General features: G+C 36.4%; 1 protein-coding gene and 1 long non-coding RNA gene across 2 annotated transcripts in view; one reads left to right on the top strand and one right to left on the bottom strand.

Annotated features, from left to right (window-relative positions):
- LOC309647423 overlaps positions 1–23,531 on the bottom strand; it is a 290,446-nt gene that overhangs the window by 26,918 nt on the left and 239,997 nt on the right. The gene's annotated exons all lie outside the window — the stretch shown is intronic.
- Positions 1–23,531, top strand: part of TM9SF2 (transmembrane 9 superfamily member 2) — a 57,299-nt gene that overhangs the window by 12,322 nt on the left and 21,446 nt on the right. The window contains exons 2-9 of the mRNA XM_082434637.1: positions 1,430–1,497; positions 3,242–3,335; positions 8,854–8,981; positions 13,941–14,070; positions 16,813–16,937; positions 17,838–17,949; positions 19,331–19,410; positions 20,230–20,338. Of these exons, the coding sequence (XP_082290763.1) occupies positions 1,430–1,497; positions 3,242–3,335; positions 8,854–8,981; positions 13,941–14,070; positions 16,813–16,937; positions 17,838–17,949; positions 19,331–19,410; positions 20,230–20,338 (846 nt within the window). The remainder of the gene's footprint in view (positions 1–1,429; positions 1,498–3,241; positions 3,336–8,853; positions 8,982–13,940; positions 14,071–16,812; positions 16,938–17,837; positions 17,950–19,330; positions 19,411–20,229; positions 20,339–23,531) is intronic.

Raw genomic sequence — 23,531 nt, 5'->3', positions numbered from 1 at the left:
CAATTGATCTAGAAATTTCTTACCTACCTGGCAACATTTCTTTTTTTTTTTTTTAATGGTCCCATGGTGTTTATTTTAATAGCTAATTTACTATCAACAGGCATACTACAATATGTTTCTAGTTTTTTAATGAACAAGTCTGCAGGGTACATTCTTATACATGATCTCTTGTGCACACATGATTTTATTCCTAGGAGATAAGTTCTCATAAGTAGGATTGCTGGGTGCAAGAATGTATGTATTTTGCTTTCCAAAAGGTTGTAACCACTTCACATTTCAAAGAGCCACAGGTGTTATAGCTTTTAAAAATTTTTAGCCAAAGTTTAGTGGTCTCATATTGAATTTAATCGCAGATGTGTCTCAAATTCATATCTCCAGATTTTTTTTCTGAATGCCATGACTGTTTATCCTTCTATACTTAGGTATCTCAAAGGCACTTCAAACAAAACATGTCTAAAGACAAACTCATGATCTCTCCCCTCAAACCTAATCCTCTTCCAGTGTCCCTTTTGTAACTTGTCAAAATGAGAAAATTAAAGCATCTCTCGTCTTTAAACTTAAGGCGTGTGTTATCTTTACTCTCACATAAAACCCATCAGTCCTATTACATTTATTTTCAAAATATTTCTTGGATGCATCCATTTCTTTTTTTCTTCTTGTTGACAGCATTCCTTGAATGCTGTGAGAATGTTTTGTGTGTTTTTTTTTAATTTATTTATTTTATTTATTTATTTTTGGCTGCATTGGGTCTTCGTTGCTGCGCACGGGCTTTCTGTAGTTGCAGCGAGCAGGGGCTACTCTTTGTTGCCGTGTGCGGGCTTCTCATTGCGGTGGCTTCTCTTGCTGTGGAGCACAGGCTCTAGGCGTCCAGGCTTCAGTAGTTGTGGCTTGCGGGCTCTAGAGCACAGGCTCAGTAGTTGTGGCGCACGGGCTTAGTTACTCTGCGGCGCGTGGGATCTTCCCGGACCAGGGCTTGAACCCATGTCCCCTGCACTGGCAGGCGGATTCTTAACCACTGCGCCACCAGGGAAGCCCCGAGAATGTTTTTATAAAACTGTTTAAAAATAAAAATTATCTTTGTACTGCAGAATGAAATACTGAATTTGAAAACCAGATTTTTAAAAACAATCTATATTGATGTAGTGAATGATACCTTCTTTAATTTAAATACTTATTTAATTTTTTAGAAATTTTTAGAACTTAAAGCATTTAGAAACTATTGGAGACATTTGCAAGTGAAAATTATTTTATTGTAATTTAAATGCATATAAATCTACTCAGTGAATGGATTTATAAGTAATTTTTTAAAGTGAGTTGGATATCATAAAATTTCTCATTTCAAAAGTCAAATTCCTTTTTAATTCTAGGCATGACCTAAGTTTTGGTCTCTAGTTGTTTATATTCTAATTCTGTGTTTCTTCATTTTCAGGCTGAAATAGAACTATTTGTGAACAGGCTTGACTCAGTGGAATCTGTTCTCCCTTATGAATATACAGCGTAAGTTTTTCAGCTTGGTTTTTATATGAAATTTTATGACTCATCAGAATTTTGTACATTTAGAACTTTACTTTCTCCACAGTTATGGATAAATTCATATGCATTTAAAAAATGTACGGGGCCTGAAAACATTTTTAAAAGGGGTATTGTTTAGTTCTAAGGTAGGGTTAAAATGTGAAATGTGATCTGTTGATGTCACTTTGCAATGCAACAGAAGCACCAACTAAAATAGTGGATTTCCTCTTTTACCTGACTGGACAAATAGCCATTTTGTTTTAATTTTTTTGATTATAAAAAAACCCACATAGTTGTAAACAAAATCCATATGTCCCACATAATCAATCCCCAGAAATAACTGCTTTGTTGTCTGCCCCCTGCATTTTTTCTCTGCTTATTATAACATACACAACCACATTTATACATTTTTGTTTTAAATGAAAGTAGGTTTATATATTTTATTTGCACCTTGTTTTTCTCACTGAATCTCTGTGGACATCTTTTCTATGTTAATACACAGCTACCTCAGTCTTTTTAGTAGCTGTTTATTATCCCTTTGTAGAGATCGTATAGAGTCTGTGTATGATTTGTTTCACTAATTCTCTATTTAATGAGCATTTCATTATTTCCATTTTTTGATATTATAAAAAATGCTGCATAAATATCCTTTGTTCACTTGAGCACTATGTGCCATACTGGGTATAAAATATGTTCCTAAATTTTAGTTGGCTTCTAAATTTCTCTGGTATTTAAGAGTTTTGAAAGAAAATATGTTTACTGTAGAAAACACACACAAAAAGTTTGACTATCCTACCAGAATCCATGTGCCTAAACATGTGTAAGAAGAGAATACAAATTTCATGAATGAATGGACCATAATTTATGTAACTATTGGAGACTTTCTCTAGTTTTTGTTTTGTTAAATAAATCTCTCTTCTTAAATCTTTGTGGCTATTCTTGGGAAAACTCAGTGAATCTCTTATATCCAGTAGATGGAGACTCCTCATTTGGGGACTTCCCAGCCCCAGTTTTTTATCACCCAAGATTCATCTTCCTCTTAGGGATCTAACTAGTCTGTAGCCATCACTGTGCTGGTCTCAACCGTGGTGACCATGGTGAGCACAGAACTGCCCTTTAATATTCTATAGCAAGGTTGAAATTAGGCTGTAACGTTCAAACAAAACTTTATGAAAATTTGGTTAGTAATACAAGGAAATTATAGCACAGAGAGAAGCTTACAGCTGCCTGGTTATGGCCTCGCCACAGCTCCATGTTCTCGGAGGGTCTGTCTAGCCTGCTTTTCATGTTGGCCAGTATATTGGGATGAGACGGAAACCCATGTAGTTGATACATCTTCTTGAAATGGCATTAAGTAAATATTTGAATTAGAAAGATAACAGGAGGTGAGTTATGCAAAATTCCCTGGAAGACTAGGATGTAAATAATTTTATCATTGAAATGAACAACAATAAATTATAATGTGTCCATTTTTAAAATTCTATAATTTACATCTTAATAAAAGTATTATTGAAAAATCAAAGCATTCTGAGGCATAATTTTCAGATTTTTTGTTTTGTTTTGTTTTGGGGAGATGTGGTACATGGAACTTGGAGTAGGAATATATTTCTTATTCATCTACTAGAGCTGCTGGAGTGATCAGTACCTAATCTGTCCTCTAGGTTGGCTAGGCGTTTGATATCTCACTGCTTCCTTTTATGCTTAAAAACTTAAATATTCTTGCCCGCAGGTTTGATTTTTGCCAAGCATCAGAAGGAAAACGCCCATCTGAAAATCTAGGTCAGGTATTATTTGGGGAAAGAATTGAACCGTCACCATATAAGGTTTGTATTCAGTGTTATATAAAAGTTATTTAGTTGCATCTTTTTTCTTTTTTTTTCCCCCCTTGTAGAAAAGCCTGTGATAACTTAGCTAAGAAGGAATTCATTTCTCTTTTGCATCCAGGAAAAATTTCTTAAAGTCACAGTTTAGAAGGATCCCTCCCCTTCTCACGACATGTCATAAATAAGTTTGTTCAAAGGAACATTTCCTACAGTCAGTATTATACCAATAAATGATAATGTGGTGGCCTAAAAGTGCTCAGACTCCCTGCCTCACCTTACAGAGGGACCTGGAACCCAGCTTTCAGTTATGAAGAGTTGTCCCAGCAGCTTCATTTGGGGACAGATTCCCTAGAATTTCCCTATTAGCAGATACAGCACTACTTCAGCTTTCCCATTGGGTTTTGGGGAAGCTAACCTTTCCGTTTTGATCAGTGGAAGTATATTTGGTACATCTTTGATACATTTTTAGGACATCAGTTGAACCAAGCTAAGCACACTATAAGATATTCTCTTCAGTATATGTACTTCATCATCCAGAATTATTCTGCCTTTTAAATCTGTTATCTTTTAAGCCTGTTATCCTTCTGAATTTCACAGTCCCGTGTTCATTTTCTGTCTGCTCTCCTGCTGCACAAAGACTAATATATCTCTCTCTTTTAGAAAAATTAAACTAGTTTATTTTTTTTATTTTTTATTTTTTTAAATTTATTTATTTATTTATTTATTTTTGGCTGTGTTGTGTCTTCGTTGCTGCACACAGGCTTTCTCTAGTTGCGGCGAGCGGGGGCTACTCTTCGTTGTGGTGCGCGGGCTTCTCACTGTGGTGGCTTCTCTTGTTGCGGAGCATGGGCTCTAGGCGCGTGGGCTTCAGTAGTTGTGGCACATGGGCTCAGTAGTTGTGGCTCCCGGGCTCTAGAGCACAGGCTCAGTAGTTGTGGCACATGGGCTTAGTTGCTCCACGGCATGTGGGATCTTCCTGGACCAGGGCTTGAACCCGTATACCCTGCATTGGCAGGTGGAGTCTTAGCCACTGCGCCACCAGGGAGGTCCCTAAACTAGTTTATAATAATAATGTATCACCGTATATAAAACTAAATGGTACAGACTATAAAAAGAAAAGTAAGTTTCTCTTCCCCCTCCGCCCTGTTCCACATCACAGTTTCTTGTTAATCTTTCCTGAAATTTTCCATGTACTTACAAGCATATATAAATAGAATTAAATGTGTGTGTTTATGTTTTAAAATATTATCCTGCACTGTGCATTTTTCTTTAACTCTGTGGGCATCTGTCCATGTGGGCACACTCATTTCAGTGACTGTAACCTGACCCCAGCCTAACAGCTCCCTCTCTTGGTGTCACACCCGTCTATTCTGTGACCCCATGATTGGCTGCCTTGCCTGCTTTCTCACTAAGCACCACCGTCTGTCTCCCTTGGCCCTTACTACGTTGAGCATCTGTCCAGCAAATCCCCAAAAAGCCTCGGTTAGTCCCATTAACCCTCTTACTCCAGCACCGTATCTACACCGTGAAGCACTGGGGGAAGACATAATTGTACACCTTTAATTCACTACAGGTTCATAGTTTTCAGCCGTAAATATGTCCTCTTAAAATGTTTTAATTTGAGATTTTCTACTGTAAAGATGCCAGAGTTTGTTTTTTTTTTAATTTTTCAAAGACAGTAGATTTGAAGGCCTAATGAGATGAAGTCACTGGAAAAGAAGGAACTCAAAATATATGGACATGGGTGGTATTGAGTAGGGCAAGCATATTAATTGTATCATATTTCCCTGATGTGATATTTTGAAAGATTACTTTGGAAATTGTTGCATTCTTTTTATAGCAGAGGGTGATTTTCAGCATATTTATTAAATTGTATAACTACCTTAAAATACTCCTTTGGTCTCTCAGTCCCATCTTTCTGTTTACTTATGCCTTGATCTTAAATGTTGGAAGGCGGGAAGAGCATCAGTAACACTTTCAGTGAACTTGAGGGACAACAGGAGTCTCTAACAGTAAACAGCAAAATATGAAAATCCATAGAGAAGTTTTGTCCCTTTGGTGTAGACTTTAAAGGCAAATTACTTCTTTAGTAGGCTTCTACTCAGGGTTCATTTATTTTTATGTAAAGATTATGCCTTGCTTATGCAAAAGACCCTTCTTTTAGGCCTAGTGCTTTTTTTTTTTTTTTTTTTTTTTTGGCTGCGTTGGGTCTTTGTTGCTGTGCGCAGGCCTTCTCTAGTTGAGGTGAGCGGGGACTGCTCTTCATTGCGGTGCGTGGGCTTCTCTTGTTGTGGAGCATGGGCTCTAGGCATGCAGGCTTCAGTAGTTGTGGCTTGCGGACTCAGTAGTTGTGGCTCACGGGCTTAGTTGCTACGTGGCATGTGGGATCTTCCCGGACCGGGGCTCGAACCCGTGTCCCCTGCATTGGCAGGCGGATTCTTAACCACTGCGCCACCAGGGAAGCCCAGGCCTAGTGCTTTTCAGATTTAATTTTGTCCTGGGAGTTGAGGTAAAATAGAAGAACAGAAGGAGTGTTTTAAAATGGAGAAAGAATGTACACCTAACATTTTCCCGGAGTTTTCTAGAATTTTTTAGGATCAAGATTTGTGCTAAAACAAGTTCTTTAAGCCCCAAGCTTAAAGAGACAGAGCAAGCATTTCTTAAGATCAAGGCATAGGTTAACAGAAACATGGGACCAAGATATCAGATTTTTTTCCCCAGGGCAACCATAAATGTATTGATGTATTTTTCAGCAGTGATTTTAGTATTGATTCTTTGTCCTTTCTTTTCAAAGAATCTTGCCTTATTTTAGATCTGCAGTAAAAATAATGGTAGCAACCAGCAACAAAACAAAACCCCAAATCTGCTTTGCCATCTTTTATCGATGACTTTTGCTGAGGTCAGGAAAAAAACAGTGCAAGATACCGTGTGCATTATGGGAAGCTGGAGCCGCCTATCATAGGATTGTAAAATCTCAAGTCTAACCACTCATATTCACTCATTCAGTCAGTTAACACAACTGCTGAATGTCTTTCACGTGCCTGGCACTGTGGTAGTTGTGGGGTATAGCAGTGAACCAAAAAAGTCTCTGTCCTCGTGGACTTGTATTCTGATGAGGAGAAGGAAACAAAACGAATTACTGAAACACATGCTGTGTCAATTGCTGATGAAAGAACTATTGAAGATAAATCAGGGAAGGTGGATGGAGAATTTTCAATTTTAAATAGGCCAGAGAAAGTCTCACCTGAGAGGTGAGCAAAAGACTTGAAGCAAGTAAGGGAGTGAGCCATGTGAATACGTGGGGAGAGGGGAGGATGTGGTGAAGGAAGCAGCAAAAGCAAAGGTCCTGAGATGTCGCTCGCCCGATGTATTCAAGGTACAGAGAAAAACTGGTGCGACTCAAGCAGGTGAGCAAGACAGAGAATAGTGGGAAATGAGGGCAAAGGAGTAATAGGACCACATCGTGTAGCCCACTCGTAGGCCATTGTAAAGACTTTGACCTGTACATCTGGGCAAGATGGTTAGCATTGAAGGGTTTTGGGTAGGGTTAGATTTTAACAGGATCACCAGGACTGTTGCAGTGAGAATGGACCGTGGGAGAGTGAGAAGCCAGGAGGCAAGTTAGGAGTCTCTCACAATCAGTCATGAAAATATGCATGACTGGATGGTGACTCAGATCATTGGGGTAAGGGTGGGAGTTGTGAAGCGGTCAGCATCTCAGAAACTGGCTGTGTTTTGAAGTTGGGGCCGACAGTTTGCCGAGAGGTGGGATGTGGGGTGTGGAGTTTCTGTTTTCTAAGATGGGAAAGTCTGGGGGAAGAGCAGGTTTGGAGGGAATGGGGAAGAGTTTGTTTTGACATGACGTGAGATGTTTGGTAGGCATACAAGTAGGGATGTTGAGTTAACAGTTGAAGATACGTGTCTGCAGTTTGGAGGAGGGGTTCAGCCTAGATACATGTATTTGAGAATCATTAGTGTATAGTTGGTATTTGAAGCCAGGAATTGATGAACTCCCCAAGGGAGTGGGTAAAAATAGTGAAGAGAAGAATTCCAAGGACCGGGCCTTGGGGCAGTTGGTATTAATGGGTGAGGAAGACGGAGGAGGAGTCAGCAAAGAAGACTTCGTCATAGGGCTGTTGGGAGGGTTACGTGAGGTAATAAGCGTTTATTACGATGGTTAAGTGTCATCTTTAGGGTTGCTATTTTCCTTCACGATTGAACACACCGTTGACTTGCCTGAGCCCAGTGAGCGTCGGACTGCGGTGTAAGATTTGCTACTTTTGTGGTAACTAATTATGTCTCTCTCTGCTTTAAGTTTGACACTTATCCCTCTGATTCCTTAGTATGTATACGTTTGTTTTTTTCATTTCCCAGTCTTTTAGATGGAACCTGTAAGGTTCATATAAGATTTAAACTGTTAAATATTTACGTAAATATTGCTGTATTCACAGAATAGCAATGCCTTGAGAGCGAAACTGTTGGCTGACAGGTGGCAGCAGTGAACTACACTTGAGACATTGATTTGTCAGAGGATGCACAGTAACTGGTTTAGGGACTTTAATAAATAATGTATAAAAGGATGGACTACGTTGAAGTGAAACACACGCAAGTTGGGGTTTTTTTTTACTCCCTGTAATAAAGTTTGAATTTATTAAAAGGTGTATTGGACTATATATAGTTACATTATGGAGTATATATAATTAGTTTAATAAATTATAGCCTTAAGAAAACTAGGAAATAGATTTTTAAAATTAAGACGTAAATAGACCCTGGTAAAGTAAACCTACATTATATAATATGTTGTGAATAATATAATGTGTGTGTGTTCATGCTCATGAAATAAGTCCTAGACTCCAGAATTGGAGGACTCCTTAGTTTTTAAACTTCGGTTTAAAAAATTATCAATTTTTGTTTCAGCTTTGTTATTACATAACATCCTAAAAATTGACAATCTTCAAATGTGAGTAAAAAGAATCACATTTGTTCTGATTCTAGACATCCAGATTTGACGACTTCTTGTGTCATCACAGCCTGTGTTGTTCACTGCTGAACCTCCATCACCTGGTGCATAGGAGACACTTAACAAACACCCACTGAATGACTACATAGACATAAAACCTTACCTGTTTATTAATAGAAAGTCTTCAAATCCATAATTTCCAAAACATTATCAGGGGACATTATTATGGAGATACTGATGTTGTTTTGTTCTATGTGTTGGTTTTTTCCCCTCCTAGGGCTCACTTATATTTAGGAGATGGGTTAGTTGAAATTATCAAAAATAAAAATAAAAACTGTTACTTATTAAAAGAAAAATTGATGACTTAGGTTTTTAGAGAAACAGAATAAGATTGAAATTTAAATCTGATTGATCTGTGGGGAATTTCTATATGTTTATTATCAATATTAATGCACTTAAGTAATTTAAGGAGACCAGTGCTTTTACTCTATTTATTTTACAGGCACGAAGGACCTGGATATTTTTTCTTAATTTGCTTTCCACTTTATTTTAATACAGTTTACATTTAATAAGGAGGAGACCTGTAAGCTTGTTTGTACAAAAACGTACCATACAGAGAAAGCTGAAGACAAACAAAAGTTAGAATTCTTGAAAAAAAGCATGTTACTGAATTATCAACATCACTGGTAAGACGTGGAGATTTGGGATTTTGGGCTTTTTCCTTTTCAAGAAGAAACCTCTGTTTCATTGAATGTGTAAATACTTCATTGACTCTATAAAAATAGCAAATTAATTTATTTCCTTTTTTTGTTATTAGTAATATGAAGTAGTGACTTTTATTTGCCAGAGGATTACTAAGGTTGACAGCTTAAAGTATCATCATTTTCTGCACTCAGATTATTGTAATATCTGGTACTTGTTTAGGTACACAGACCTGTTTCCTAGAGCACTTCTTTTATTCATACGTAGTTAAAAGGGGCATATTTATGCTTTGGGAAAGGACCTGGATCAGTCTTCTAGAAGAATACTGTTATTTTATATTTGCAGGCCATGAAAAAGACCATAGGAAAACAAAATTTAACTTTCATTTGATATTTGAGAAATAGCATCTTCTTCCAATAAAAATACTTGTAATTTGTGTAATCTGTTTTTTATTTTATAAACATGATGTAACATTAACAATGTTTTTACCAGTTTGCATCATAATCAAAAAGCATTTAAAACTTTTTTTTTGCTTCCCCAGTAGTATTTACTTACTATACAATATTAAAACAGTATTAAAAAAGGGTCTCGAAAACCCAACTTTTCAAATGTAACCAATTGTTATTCTTCCAGATAATTTTGCCAGCAAATGCCTGTGTTCTATGGTGGTCATGGTTTACATATGTTTTGCCTCTCCCAAAAAGTGTAAGGTGCTGGAGGTGGTGAACAGGAAGACTATCTTCATAGACTTCCTCTTGAATGTTTGTCCTGTCACTATCTCAGATTGACCCGTTTTCCCTCACTTAGGGAGGTGAGAACCATTGATTTCAGTTTGGACATGACCAGATCCTGTGGCTCAGTAGGATTGTTGGAACCTCTCATTCCCTCTTGCCTCCTTGGTTTCTCCCCATCCTCCCCTCTGTACACGTAGAACAAAAAAGTCCTAGAGAGGGACAACCCTGGGTCACATACCCATTCATGAACGAGTCTGTGATTAGGGTGATTCACTCTGATTGTCTAGACCTGAGTAAAATACAACTGAACTACACAGAAATGAGTCTCCCATAGCAGGGCTCTGTTAGAAGGAAGGAAACTTGCCCGTTACACTTGCATCAGCTTCTTTCTCATCTGACCCTCAGTGCTAACAGGAACTTGAAAGTCTCCTCCATCTCTTCATTTCTTTGGTTTCTGCTAAGCCAAGAGCTTTTTTCCTGTAAGCTACTGTGAGAATACTACTTACTTGCTGAGTTAATGTAACTCGGGATGCATTTCTCATTCATCAGTAATGGAAAAGTTTCCCTTGGTGTTTTCTCTTTGCTTAAAATTGTTCTTTCCGGCCTTCAAAATCATATTTAAGGCTCAGTCCTTATGAGCCTTAAGGCTCATTTTCACCCCTTCTACCTCCATTTACTCTGGCAGCTGGCCATTTGTTGACTGAATTGAAAGAATGACTCTTTAGGCCACTATGGGTGATTTTTAGCTTTCTCTTCTACCCTCTGTTCTTAGAATCCTGTTTAGAGTCTTCCTCTTAAAGATACTAGAAGCACCTCTTCTTCAGTAGATTCCTGACAATAAAGTACTTAGAAATAGTTTTAACTTATTTATGATGCAATTAACATAGGTACTATTTTGATCCCAAGATGCTTAATAACAAGAAGAATAATTTAAAATAGTTGCAAACTTAAACAATTCTGCCTAAAAAAATAAACTGGAACAATGCTGGTGGATAGTGATTTTTGTAGTTGTATCAGAAGAGTTCATGATTTCAGGTCTGAATCCATTAACAAAAAATCTAAGCCATATCACAGATCTACAGTCTGGTAGTTCTAGGCAATGGGCTTTAGTCCTTAAATCAGTTCATTACACATTTAGAAAATATTTGATTCATATTGATGAATTTATATGAACCATTAGTTGAGTATATTTCTGTCCTTGGCTGGCTTCAGACATTTTTACTATGTAATTTGATTTTAAGCATAGATAGCAGAGTTGACAGAGATAAAATAGCAGGAACCCTTAGAAATATGAAAGATTATAAAAAGTGTTTTCTACTACCCTCAACTTCTTTAATCCTGCTCCCCAGAGGTAGCACTATTATTTCTCCTGTATGTTTCCAGATTTCTATGCACATGTAGGTATATAAAAGAGTATGTACCTTTTAAAATAACAACGGAATTATTGTACACATTATTCTGCAAATTTATCACTTTGTTTAAGAAAATACGGGCATTTTTCCATGTAAAGCACATCTATAGATCTATATCTACCTCATTCTTTTTGTAATGTATAGCATTCCATCACATGAATGAACTGTAGTTCTTCCCCTATAACACTTTAACCACACTACCTTCTGAACGATTAAAATGACTGATTATTAGTTAGTGCACCAACTCATTGTTCTCATTATAGAGAACAGTCAGTTAATTAACAATAGTTAATTTTCATATCTAAATTGATGAATACTTTTAATTCTTATTTGGGACTTTAGAATGTAATTTGAGGATCTTCTTGGCTTACTCTGTCAATAACGTTAAGCTACTTCTTGATTCTTGAGACTGACTGATTTTTTTTTTAAATAAATTTATTTACTTATTTATTTTTGGCTGCTTTGGGTCTTCATTGCTGCACGCAGGCTTTCTCTAGTTGCGGCAAGCGGGAGCTACCCTTCGCTGCAGTGCACAGGCTTCCCGTTGCAGTGGCTTCTCCCTTGTTGCTGAGCATGGGCTCTAGGTACACGGGCTTCAGTAGTTATGGCTCGTGGGCTTAGTTGCTCCGCGGCATGTGGGGTCTTCCCGGACCAGGGCTTGAACCTGTGTCCCCTGCATTGATAAGCAGATCCTTAACCATTGCACCACCAGGGAAGTCCCCTGACTATAATGTTTTGATACCAGCAGCAGACACTTGAATTCCCTGTACTCTGCAAGGTTTGTGATTATACTTTTTGCCTAAGTTTCCAAGTCTTTGTGACATTTTATTTATAAAAGTGTAATTTATTTAACTAGTTATCAAAGTACTTAAATTTTTTTAGTACCATAAAACCACCAGACTCTGGCTTATTGGACAGAGAGGGGTCTTTGAAGATATTTTAGTCCAGTGAGTACTACCAATCTTGGATCCCAGTAGGCTGGCAACGGGGAATGATGTGCTATTTTCAAAAATTCAAAACCCTAATTAGATAGTGTAAATTAACTTATGTTAAAACTATGTGAAGAAAAAAAAAAAAAAAACTATGTGGAATAACCTAAATGCCAAGTTTCTTTGCTTTTGGCTGCACTTTTTTTTTTTTGAGTGTATTGTGGCCACATGGTTTATTCCATTCTGATCAGAAACTCTAGAAATTAATTTATTGGGAAAATTGAGTTATTAATAAATGAAGCTTGACTGCTAGAAGTGTTTCAGATGGAGCCCATGAGGGTAGAGGGAAATAATGGAATGCAGTCCTTAATGGTAAAAAATTGGGGCCAGTCATTCGACCTTTAACCTCTTGAGTCCTCTTCTTATACTCTTTTTCACTGTATCAGATTGAAAATAGAATTTTTAAATATTTTTGGTGTTATGAATTTCAATAGCTACTACTTCCCAATTTAGCAAGGCAGTAATTGAAAATTATATTCTTTAAGTTTTCTTACATTTACTTCCAAGGGTTTGTTGGGTTTTTTTTGTTTCCAGCCAGGCAAAGGTTATGTCAAGGCATTATATAAATGATAAATTTAGGACATTCAACTTTAAAAAAAAACCTAAATTGCCCCTTAATTCTCATTTTGTAACTAGCACTATAATTTTATGTAGTACTCTCTCTGATATGATAGTGTAAAGATATAAAAATTAATATATTGCAAGTATATATTCATTGATTGAACTTTATTGTCTATCTAAAAAATTAAAGCAATTAACTGATTCTTGAGGCCTCCAGAAAATCTGAATTATTTATATTATATAACATGGTTTTCATGCTTCTGATATTTTAGTCTTTTCATGGGAACTACTAGCCTGCTGGCTATAATAATAAGCAACTTAACAGTGTAGGTGATTCTAAAATTTAGTACATTGGGTACTATTAAATAGCATTTAAGTGTGACGAGACATGTTTTATTAGGTCATTAACGTACACCCTGGGTGAATATAGAATCATAATTTTACTTCCTAAGGCATACATTAATTCACAAATAAAACATGCCCTGGAGTGTTGTCTTATGACTGTAATACAGCTGGTATATTTTTAGTAATTTTTAAAATTTGTATCCTGTGATGTGTTTTGGGCATAGGGGACCCCATGCTCGCACTTTAATGTAATTATACAGGACTACAAAATTTTATTCTTTACTTTTATCCTTTTTTTAAAAAAAGTTTCTTTTCACTATAGAACTTGAAAGGTTTATTTCTCTAACTTTATAGCAGCATTTCTTTTAGACATAAGTTGGATTTACACGGTTTTAATAGATGATACTATTATTTTCACTTTTTCGCGTGGCCCTTAAGTTGAATATTTCCCCATATCTTGCAGTTATATTCTTCTCCTTTTTATTGAATTACCTGAGTAATAAAAGACGTTTGTTTCTATACTATTCCGTAAACTGTTCCCAAGGAACTAAATATATTGCTTTGCACCTATTCAGAGCTTTTGAGTGTTCGCTGAAGGTAAATTATACTTAGGTGTCTAGATAATGGTATTATTATATTAGCGATTGCAGTAAATTAATTTATTTAATTTACTCCCTTTCAAAGAAGGTATAGAGATTTTTTTTCCCACTACAGTGTGTCAGATATTGGCACGGTACTATTACTTACGAAGTACCACATTTTATCAAAATTCTTTGATTGTAGTTTTGACACCTTAAGGCATTTTTAGACATTTAAATTTTACAAAGTGTTGACACAGATTTGGGAAGTAATTCTTAGTCATGTTTGGTGGTTTCTAACTTGACTTTTATTTCTATGCATAGGATTGTGGATAATATGCCGGTAACATGGTGTTATGATGTTGAAGATGGTCAGAGGTTCTGTAATCCTGGATTTCCTATTGGCTGTTACATTACAGATAAAGGCCATGCAAAAGATGCCTGTGTTATTAACGTACGTTTGTGATAAACTAACTCTATACTATTTTTTAAAATATGGCTTTTTGGTAAAAGGCGTCAATCTTTAGCTGGACAAAAATTGTTATATTCATTGAATGAGTGCAATTCAGATGTTCTGAAGGACAACTACTCAGGTCCTTTTTTTATTTTTTTGGCTCTGATGTGCAGGTTGCAGAATCCTAGCTCCCCAACCAGGGATTGAACCCGGGCTGCTGCAGTGAAAGCGCTGAGTCCTAACCACCGGACCACCAGGGAATTCCCATACCTAGTCTTTAAATTTAAGCCAGATTAACAATTCATAACTCTAGAACTAAAATAATTCAGATTCAGTTCAACATTTACTGGCAGTGTCTCTTATATGCTAAACACTATGCTATGGGCTAGGACTTTGTATGTTCTGACTCTGTTAAAAGTTAAATTCATAAGTCTTACATATTAAAAAAAAATTCATGGTTGACTGCCAAAAAGACCTCATAAGAAGTCCATGAAATTTGTATTGCGAATTTAAGTCCATAGAATATTGTATTGTAAAAGTTCGGTATTATACCTTTTTTTAAAAGGTATTAATCTTTGAGGCCATTCTTTTACAATTTAAAAAATAAAATAATAAAGTGAAGACATTAATTTAGAAAGTAATCAAAATTATTGGGGATATATATTAAATTTTGTATAATGAAGTCAACCTGATTTAATCTCTTAATGAATATGACCTGGTAGTAGAAGTTAGCATGAGCTCGATCATGAAACTGGTTATTTGGTTAATGCTTTTGTGAGAGTTGACCAAGGACTCTTGAATAATTTAGGTTATTGGTTTATTCTGAAGTTTTAAACTTCCATGGAGGAAAAGTGTTAAAATGTGTAACATTTAGCATGGTCATAACATGTAATATTTAAATTTTAATTTTTTTTATTTTCTAAGGGAAAAGCTAGACAATAAGAGATATCTTGTCAGGTACTTTTAAAGTTTTATGTAAAAATTAAAACATTAAAGAAGTGTAATTTGTACCTCTGCCAGTTAATTTTGGCTTATAAAGAGTTTAAGCTTATGGAGGCATAACTCTCCCAGACTTCAGACAATACTGCAAAGGTACAGAAATCCAAACAGCATGGTATTGGCAGAAAAACAGACATATGAATCAATGGAACAGAATAGAGAGCCTAGAAATAAACCCACACACCTGTGGTCAATTAATATTCAACCAAAGAGGCAGGAATATGCAATGGAGAAAAGACAATCTCTTCAGCAAGTGGTGCTGGGAAAGCTGGACAGCCACATGTAAATCAATGAAGTTAGAACTCTCCCTCACACCATACACAAAAATAAACTCGAAGTGGCTTAAAGACTTTATAAGACATGACACCGTAAAACTCCTAGACGAGAACATAGGCAAAACATTTTCTGACATGTTTTCTCATGTAGTAATGTTTTATTAGGTCAGTCTTCCAAGGCAATAGAAATAAAAGCAAAAATAAACAAATGGGACCTAATCAAACTTATAAGCTTTTGCACAGCAAAGGAAACCATAAGCAAAATGAAAAGACAATCTACAGATTGGGAGAAAATATATGCAAATGATGCAACTGACAAGGGCTTAATTTCCAAAATATACGAACAGCTCATACAACTCAACAACAACAACAAAAAACAATCAAAAAAATGGGCAGAAGACCTAAATAAACATTTCTCCACCCAAGACATACAGATGGCCAGTAGGCACGTGAAAAGATGTTTAACATCACTGGTTATTAGAGAAATGAGAATCAAAATACTACAGTGAGGTATCACCTCATAACGGTCAGAATGGCCATCATCAAAAAGTCTACAAATAATAAATGCTGGAGAGGGTGTGGAGAAAAGAGAACCCTCCTACACTGTTGCTGGGAATGTAAGTTGGTGCAACCACTATGGAAGACAGTATGGAAGTTCCTTAAGAAACTAAAAATAGAGTTACCATATGATCCAGCAATCCCACTCCTGAGCGTGTATCTGGAAAAGATAAAAACACTAATTCAAAAAGATCCATGCACCCCAGTATTCATAGCAGCACTATTTATAATAGCCAAGACATGGAAGCAACCTAAATGTCCATCAGCAGATGAGTGGATAAAGAAGATGTGGTATATACACACACACAGTGGAATATTACTCTGCCATAGAAAGGAATGAGATAATGCCTCTTGCAGCAACGTGGTTGGACCTAGAGATTATCATACTAAGTGAAATGCATCAGACAGAGAAAGTCAAATATGTATCACTTATATGTGGAATCTAAAAAAATGATACAAATGAACTTATTTACAAAATAGAAACAGATTCACAGACATAGAAAACAAACTTATGGTTACCAAAGGGGAAGAGGGGGAGGATAAATTAGGAGTTTTGGATTAGTTGATACAAACTACTATAAATAAAATATAATAAATAACAAGATTGTACTGTATAGCACAGGGAACTATATTCAATATCTTTTAGTAACCTACAATGGAAAAGAATATATATATAACTGAATCACTTTGCTGTACACCAGGAACTAGCACAACATTGTACTTCAATTAAAAACTATACTTCAATTAAAAAAAAAAAGTTTAAACTTAAAACTTACACATTTTTATGGGGAAGGATTAAAATTCTGTCCAAGTTCAAATTTTCTTACTTGTTTTGGCTCATTTTAAAATTTTATGTTTTGACTCTTTTATAGCCAGTTTTCTACCACTAACTTTAAGTTCTGCTCCACAGTCAGAATTCCATGAAAGAGATACATTTTACATCTTTAACCATGTTGACATCAAAATACACTACCATGTTGTTGAAACTGGATCCATGGGAGCAAGATTAGTGGCTGCTAAACTTGAACCAAAAAGGTAATTATACAAGAGATAAAAATAAATAACTGTAAGTGAAATTTAGACCCAAAGAATAAATATTTTGGGACCAATTAACTTTTTCCTTAATCAGTATTCTGGCATATAATTTGGTATTTTAATTGATTTTACTAAAACTGCCTTTAGCATGATTTGTTATTGAGTTATGGGTTGCCCAGAGAAACCATATAAATATTTATTTTCCTGTCATGGTAAGTAGCCAAGGTGCCTTTTTGTTTTGTTTTTCAGTCAGTTTTTGACAGCTTTTCTATGTTAGCTTGGAATGGAGAGCATAAGTGGTTAGGACCATGTTCCCTTTTACAGTGGAAAAGCATTACCTCAGATATTTGCGGCTTTCAGAGGCCCAAATGAGCTGATTAGTGTGTCATTTCAAAAGTCTCCATGCAATGTTAGAAGCCAGTATGTGATAAGTCATTGAAAGGGCATCTCTTCAAATTGTCAGCTCTTTTAGTGTGAAAGTACTCCTCAGTTATTTGTGAGATGCTTCTTTGAGTATTCTTTTCTTTCCATGACTCCCCACCCCCCCAACCCAACTGATACAGCCATTTTCTTGTGCCACTAGTGGTAAAGCAATGCATGCCATAATAGGATGGCAGTTAATTTAAACTCCCTCAGTGTTTGTTTTGATTTCTTTAAAGATTATTTAATGCTCTTCAAGTAATGTTTTCCAAAGTTTGGTTCTTATTTTGAGTAACAATTTTGTACACTTATAATAACTAAGCCGTTTATTTATATGAAGTAAATATTTGTACTATTCAGTGTGATATGAATCACTTTTGACTATCAGCAGCATTGTGAAATACGAACAAAATCTCTAACCTTTACTCCATTTTAAAAAACTATTTTATCAGCATCTTGCCAAAATGTTTCTTCCCACAGCTTCAAGCACACCCATATAGATAAACCAGACTGCTCTGGACCCCCCATGGATATAAGTAACAAGGCTTCTGGGGAGATCAGAATTGCCTATACTTACTCTGTTAGCTTCCAGGTGAGTGTGATTTTTATCTTTAGTATAACTCAGAAATTGATTTTTAATTCATATTACTTAAACTAATTAAAAATATGATTAGCTTATCAAATAGATAAGCTTTTAATGAGTTAATTTTTGGAATAGTTTGTCAGTGCACCAGGCAACATAATTGCACTCAAAACTAAGTCTTCGTTTAAATAAGAAGTATGGGGAATTGGAGAACTGAGCCTGATTAAAAGTGTTAAGCCATAAGAGGTACAAACAAGGCAAAAGGTAGAAATCAGGCATGAAGGGTAGTATGAAAGTGTCAAAGATATGCAACAAGCATTTGGGCAAACAACACCATTTTTAAAATCAGGATTTGAGTGTAAGCTTAAATGGAAAGTTTCCTGATGGTAGATGATGTATATAGGTTCCTAGGTAATTCAAGGGAGGGTTTTCTTAGGAGGAAAGTAAAAGTTCATTTTATGAGAATCTTGGGCAATATTCCACCTCTATTTTTTTTTTTTTTTCAAAAATTATTTGTTTTTATTTATTTATTTATGGCTGTGCTGTGTCTTCGTTTCTGTGCGAGGGCTTTCTCTAGTTGCAGCAAGTGGGGACCACTCTTCATCGCGGTGCGCGGGCCTCTCACTATCGCGGCCTCTCTTGTGGCGGAGCACAGGCTCCAGACGCGCAGGCTCAGTAATTGCGGCTCACGGGCCTAGTTGCTCTGCGGCATGTGGGATCTTCCCAGACCAGGGCTCGAACCCGTGTCCCCTGCATTGGCAGGCAGACTCTCAACCACTGCGCCACCAGGGAAGCCCCCACCTCTATTTTTAATAAACTATCTTGGCAATCCAATATAGTCGTGACGTTTACTGTCCCTAAATACTGTGTAATTTTGCAAGCCTGGTGCAGTAAATTGTACATATTTCTTTCTAGGTATTAAGAGCTCAGTGTGGGTGACACCTGCCAGATGCTCAGGGTACCTAGGTTAGACTCTGGTCTGGTTAGATGTCTCATAGGTATAGATAGATAGCATCAAAGAGAATAAAGAATAAGCTATTCCACTCAATTTTCTGAAAATAATTAAATACTCTAAAGCTCTAAATCTTGACATTTAAAATAAGCCTTTGCTAATTAAGATTTAAAGTAAGACTTTAAAAAAATACAAGTAACTAGATACTTTTAGGAACTCTTATTTTTTATTTACTGCTTAATTTTATCCTAATTTTCCTGAGACTTGAGTAAATCTAGGTCCATAAGTCTCATGACTAACCCAAGTTATGATAATGCGGAATTGTATCTGTTGACTGGAATGTTAAGCTGTGAATGGAAATTTTTGGATTCCTGATATGCTTCATTGGCAAATTCTTATTTAAAGAGTGTGTGTGTGTGTGTTTTTAAATCCCTCTAGGAAGATAAGAATATCAGATGGGCATCTAGATGGGACTACATTCTGGAATCTATGCCTCATACCCACATTCAGTGGTTTAGGTAAGAGTATAGAATTAATCTTCTTTATGCTCTGTCCTTATTTTATTCTCTCTCCCTTTGAACATCCCACTCACTCTGATTCTCCAGTTATTCAGAAGGCTGGGCTTTTGAATTAGATAGACTTGGGTTCAGTCCTGGCTTTTAGTCACTGGTTGTGAGTCAGGCTAGATCACCCAGTTTCTCAGAGTCCATTTCTTTATCTAGAAATAACCTGTCTCATGGGACTATTCTGAGGATTGAAGGAGGTAATGAAACAGAGCATTTGAGCACCTTACCTGGCATGAAAGAGGGCTCAATAGACAAGCCACTGCGGCTGTTACGACTGTTTATTATTATTATTATTATTATTATTATTATTCTCTCTTCTAAGCATGACTCAAAACTTTTATCTAGAGAGCTGTTCATGGTGCCATCACTCTCCTTTTCCTACTTCACTGATTAATCTTTTTTGTTACTCATTAATATACTGAGTAACTTTGTTTTTCAGTAGATTTCTTGAGGGTACAGACCAGTCCATTTTTGATCCTTGCAGCTTATGTTGCCCTAATTTGGGCACAGTAGTTATTAATGTTGACCATGGAGAAAAAAATTCTAGTTCTCAACAGACCACAAAATTATGATAAGTACATACAGTTATCAGTTATGCATCCACTAGAAGGCCGTGTAGCAGAACACAGTTCATTGAATTCGTTGGATTTTTAGGTCAAGTTTTTAATTTGATTAATGCTGTTTTAATGTTACTCAGTAAATAGTTTTTAAAGAGTTTTGCTGTTCCGAAGATTAAGCTGTAGATTAATCCTAACATGCTTATTTCTGCAGCATCATGAATTCCTTGGTCATTGTCCTCTTCTTGTCTGGAATGGTGGCTATGATTATGCTACGGACGCTGCATAAAGATATTGCCAGATATAATCAGATGGATTCTACGGTGAGTGAAACATCTGAACTGTTCTTTGGTCTGCCGAGGACAGTCTTTATTTTTTCTTTGGAAAAAATTTAAATAATAGCTTTAGACGGAATCTGCTTTTACAACATTCTTCTCAAAAGTTACTCTGAATTCACATTTTCAAATAAGGAAATGATCCTTAAGGATTGGTTTTCTGTAGAAATTTAGTGACCGCAGCTCTCAGAGCTGAACTGTTCACGGCCTCGTCTGCATCAGTAGAGGGTGCAGAAAGGGTGCAGGTGCACAGCTCCAGCTCTGCCCTCTTTTCACTTACATGCCATCAGCTCTGTCAGAGTCTCTATTTCCAGCAGAAAAATAGGTCTCTATTTCTCTATTCCATTTGGGAAACAGCAAAGTTGAGTAGAATAGCTCCCAAGCAATTTTTATATGTGTGTATGTTTGATTTTTTTAAATTAATTTTAACTGAATTTTTATCATTTCAACCTTTTGGTGGATTCAAAGTAATTAATGCCTCAACTTCATTTATTCGCATTTTAAGTTGCATAATGTTTTACATTTTATACTTTTTAATTTCCTAGCAGCTCTTTAACAAAATTTCCACAAGAATTACTACTTGTAATGAATACATAAAACTCAGATTTTCATTGTTTTCTCTTCCCCAGCTTCTTAGCTCCCCCCATCTCTCTGTCCTGTTCTAATTAGAAAAAAGAACATATTAATGTTTAGAAGCTTTTTAGCACTTGTACTCCACAGTTTCTTTTCCATGATTTTATTGATTGTATGCCTTATTAAATATTTGATTAAAATAATTTCACAATACTTTGTTCATAATTGGCAATTCCAAATAATTGCTGAGTTAATGGAATTTTTTCTTTATTTGTACAGAGGTGGCTTTGGGGGACAGGCCAGGAAACCCTATTCCAGTCTTGCTCCCATTCTTTCCCTCCTGCCAGTCTCTTATCATAGCCGTCAGAGCGTATCTGTTCAGGGTCATTTCACTCCCAATCACAGCCCTCCAGTGACTTCCACTGCACTCAGTGAAGCCATAGTCTTTACAGTGGCCCATAAGGCTCTGCAGTAGCTCTTGGAGCTCTGCTCCAGCCATGCTGGTTGCCTTGCTGTTCCTCAGACACATCAGGCGGGTTCCCATCTCCAGGCCTTTACAGTTGCTTTTCTGTCTTCCTCAAGTGTTCATCCCTCAGAGAGCTCCCTCACGTCCTTCTGGTCTTCGCTGAGATATGATCTTCCCAATGAGACCTTCCTCACCATCCCATTAAAATTACATCCTCTCCACCCACACCCCACATCCATACTTCTTATCACCATCTAGAGTACTATATATTTTACTTATTTTGTTTATTGTCTGCCTTTCCAATGAGAAGGTGTACTCATGAGAAGAGGAACTTTTCTGTTATACTCACTGTAGTATCTCTGGTGTTTTAAACAGTGACAAGCATATAGTAGGTGATCAACAGATATTTGTTGAATGAATGAATAAACAAATTAGCCCTTGATGTACCAGACTTGATGCATTGCTGGGCTTATGATAGGTTAAAAAAAAAAAAAAAGGTATCCAAGGACTTCCCCAAATCCACCTCATCCCCCCCAAATTGAGTGAGGCCAGAGCAGGAAGCAGTACAAGCATGAGAAGTTGAAGTTCTCCTTTAGGTCCGTGCTTATATCAAGTATTTAACTAATTGGGACATTAAACCTTGGGTCAGTGGTGAACCTCGATCTCCTATGTATTAAGCCTGGATTCTTGAAGGGGGGCAAAATGGTTCTAGGTTAGTACATGCCTTCTGATTCCCAGCAGAATCGAGTAGAAATACTCTGAAGGAAAGTCTCTCAAATTTGGATTTGCAGGATTCCCCCCATTTAAGGTCAATAAAGTATGATCTATTAATCAGAAATTCACAAAAATTTACAATAAACAACAAATTTACACCAAGTCCCAAAGATTTCAGATATTAAGATTATTAATTACAGAGTATAAGATATATGAAAAAGTAACAGCTACGATTTTCCAGCATAGATGAAAGATAAGAATCCGTAGATAAAGGATAGGCAATGTATCCAAAGTGTAATAAATAAAATGAAATCCACACCTAGATCAACTGGGCAAAACCACAGAACACCAGAGAAAAGAGATCTTAGAATCAGCCAGAGGGGAAAAAGAGTGAGCATCTGCAAAGGAAAAACAATTAAATTGGCCATGGAAGCTCAAAACATAATATTTTTAAATTGGCAGTGAGAGAAATTAACTATTTACATAGAATCATGTACTCAGAGATGCTGTCTTTCAAAAATGAAGATGAAATACCTTTTTCAGACTAACAAAACCAGTTGACCACAAACAGACTTTCACTTGAAGGAATGTCTGTAGAAATACTTTAGCAGTGAATCAGTCTATCAGACCTGAAGGAATTACTATAGAAATACTTTAGTAGAAAATAAATAAATAACAATCCTAAAGAGAGATTTAGGAGGATTGGTGAACGAAGAAATTCCAAGTAAGTATTTTCTATATATAATAATAATGAGTCTAAATTTGGAGGTTAACAAAAGTGTATCAACAAAGAAAAAATAGATTTGATGAATACTTTTGGATTAGGGGGGGTGGCCATCTAGAAAAAAAATAAGGTAGATTCCAACTTTATTGCTTATATTGAAATGATTAATGATCTAAATGAAAATGTGAAACTATAAAATACTAGAATGTTATTTTTAAAATTTTGTCTACTGCTCGCAAAGATAGAAATTTGAGTGGGAATTTGGGGGAGGGATACAGATGTACCCTGGATGAAATGTTAAGTGAGGAGGCTGAAAAAATACCAGGGACCAAATTTTGAAGGACTTCTAAGCTGTGCATTCTGAAGGTCATTGAGAAGCTGTTGAAGAATATTAAACAGCAGTGACATGGCCAGATTCATGTTTTAGGAAAATCACTTTGAACATTATGTGGAGAATCGTTTGGAGCCGGGCAAGATTGGAGGCACAGAGACCAGTCAGGAGACTGTTAGAGAGTTCCCAGAGATAGGGGATGGTGGCAGGGAAGAAGTAGGGAAGTGGGCAGATAGATACAGAGGGTGTTCAGGAGGTGGGATGGAATTCTGATCGACCAGTTGACTGTGGAGAGGGTGGAAGAGGGAGAGAAGCCAGTGAATGACCCCACGTTTCTGGTCTGAACCACCCGATTAGTTAAAAGGATCTTTCT

This window comes from Balaenoptera physalus (genome assembly GCF_965194825.1).
Source record: "Balaenoptera physalus genome assembly, chromosome: 18".
Lineage (NCBI taxonomy): Eukaryota > Metazoa > Chordata > Mammalia > Artiodactyla > Balaenopteridae > Balaenoptera > Balaenoptera physalus.
Note: the sequence above shows the minus strand (reverse complement) of the source record. Positions and strands in the feature narration are given on the sequence as shown.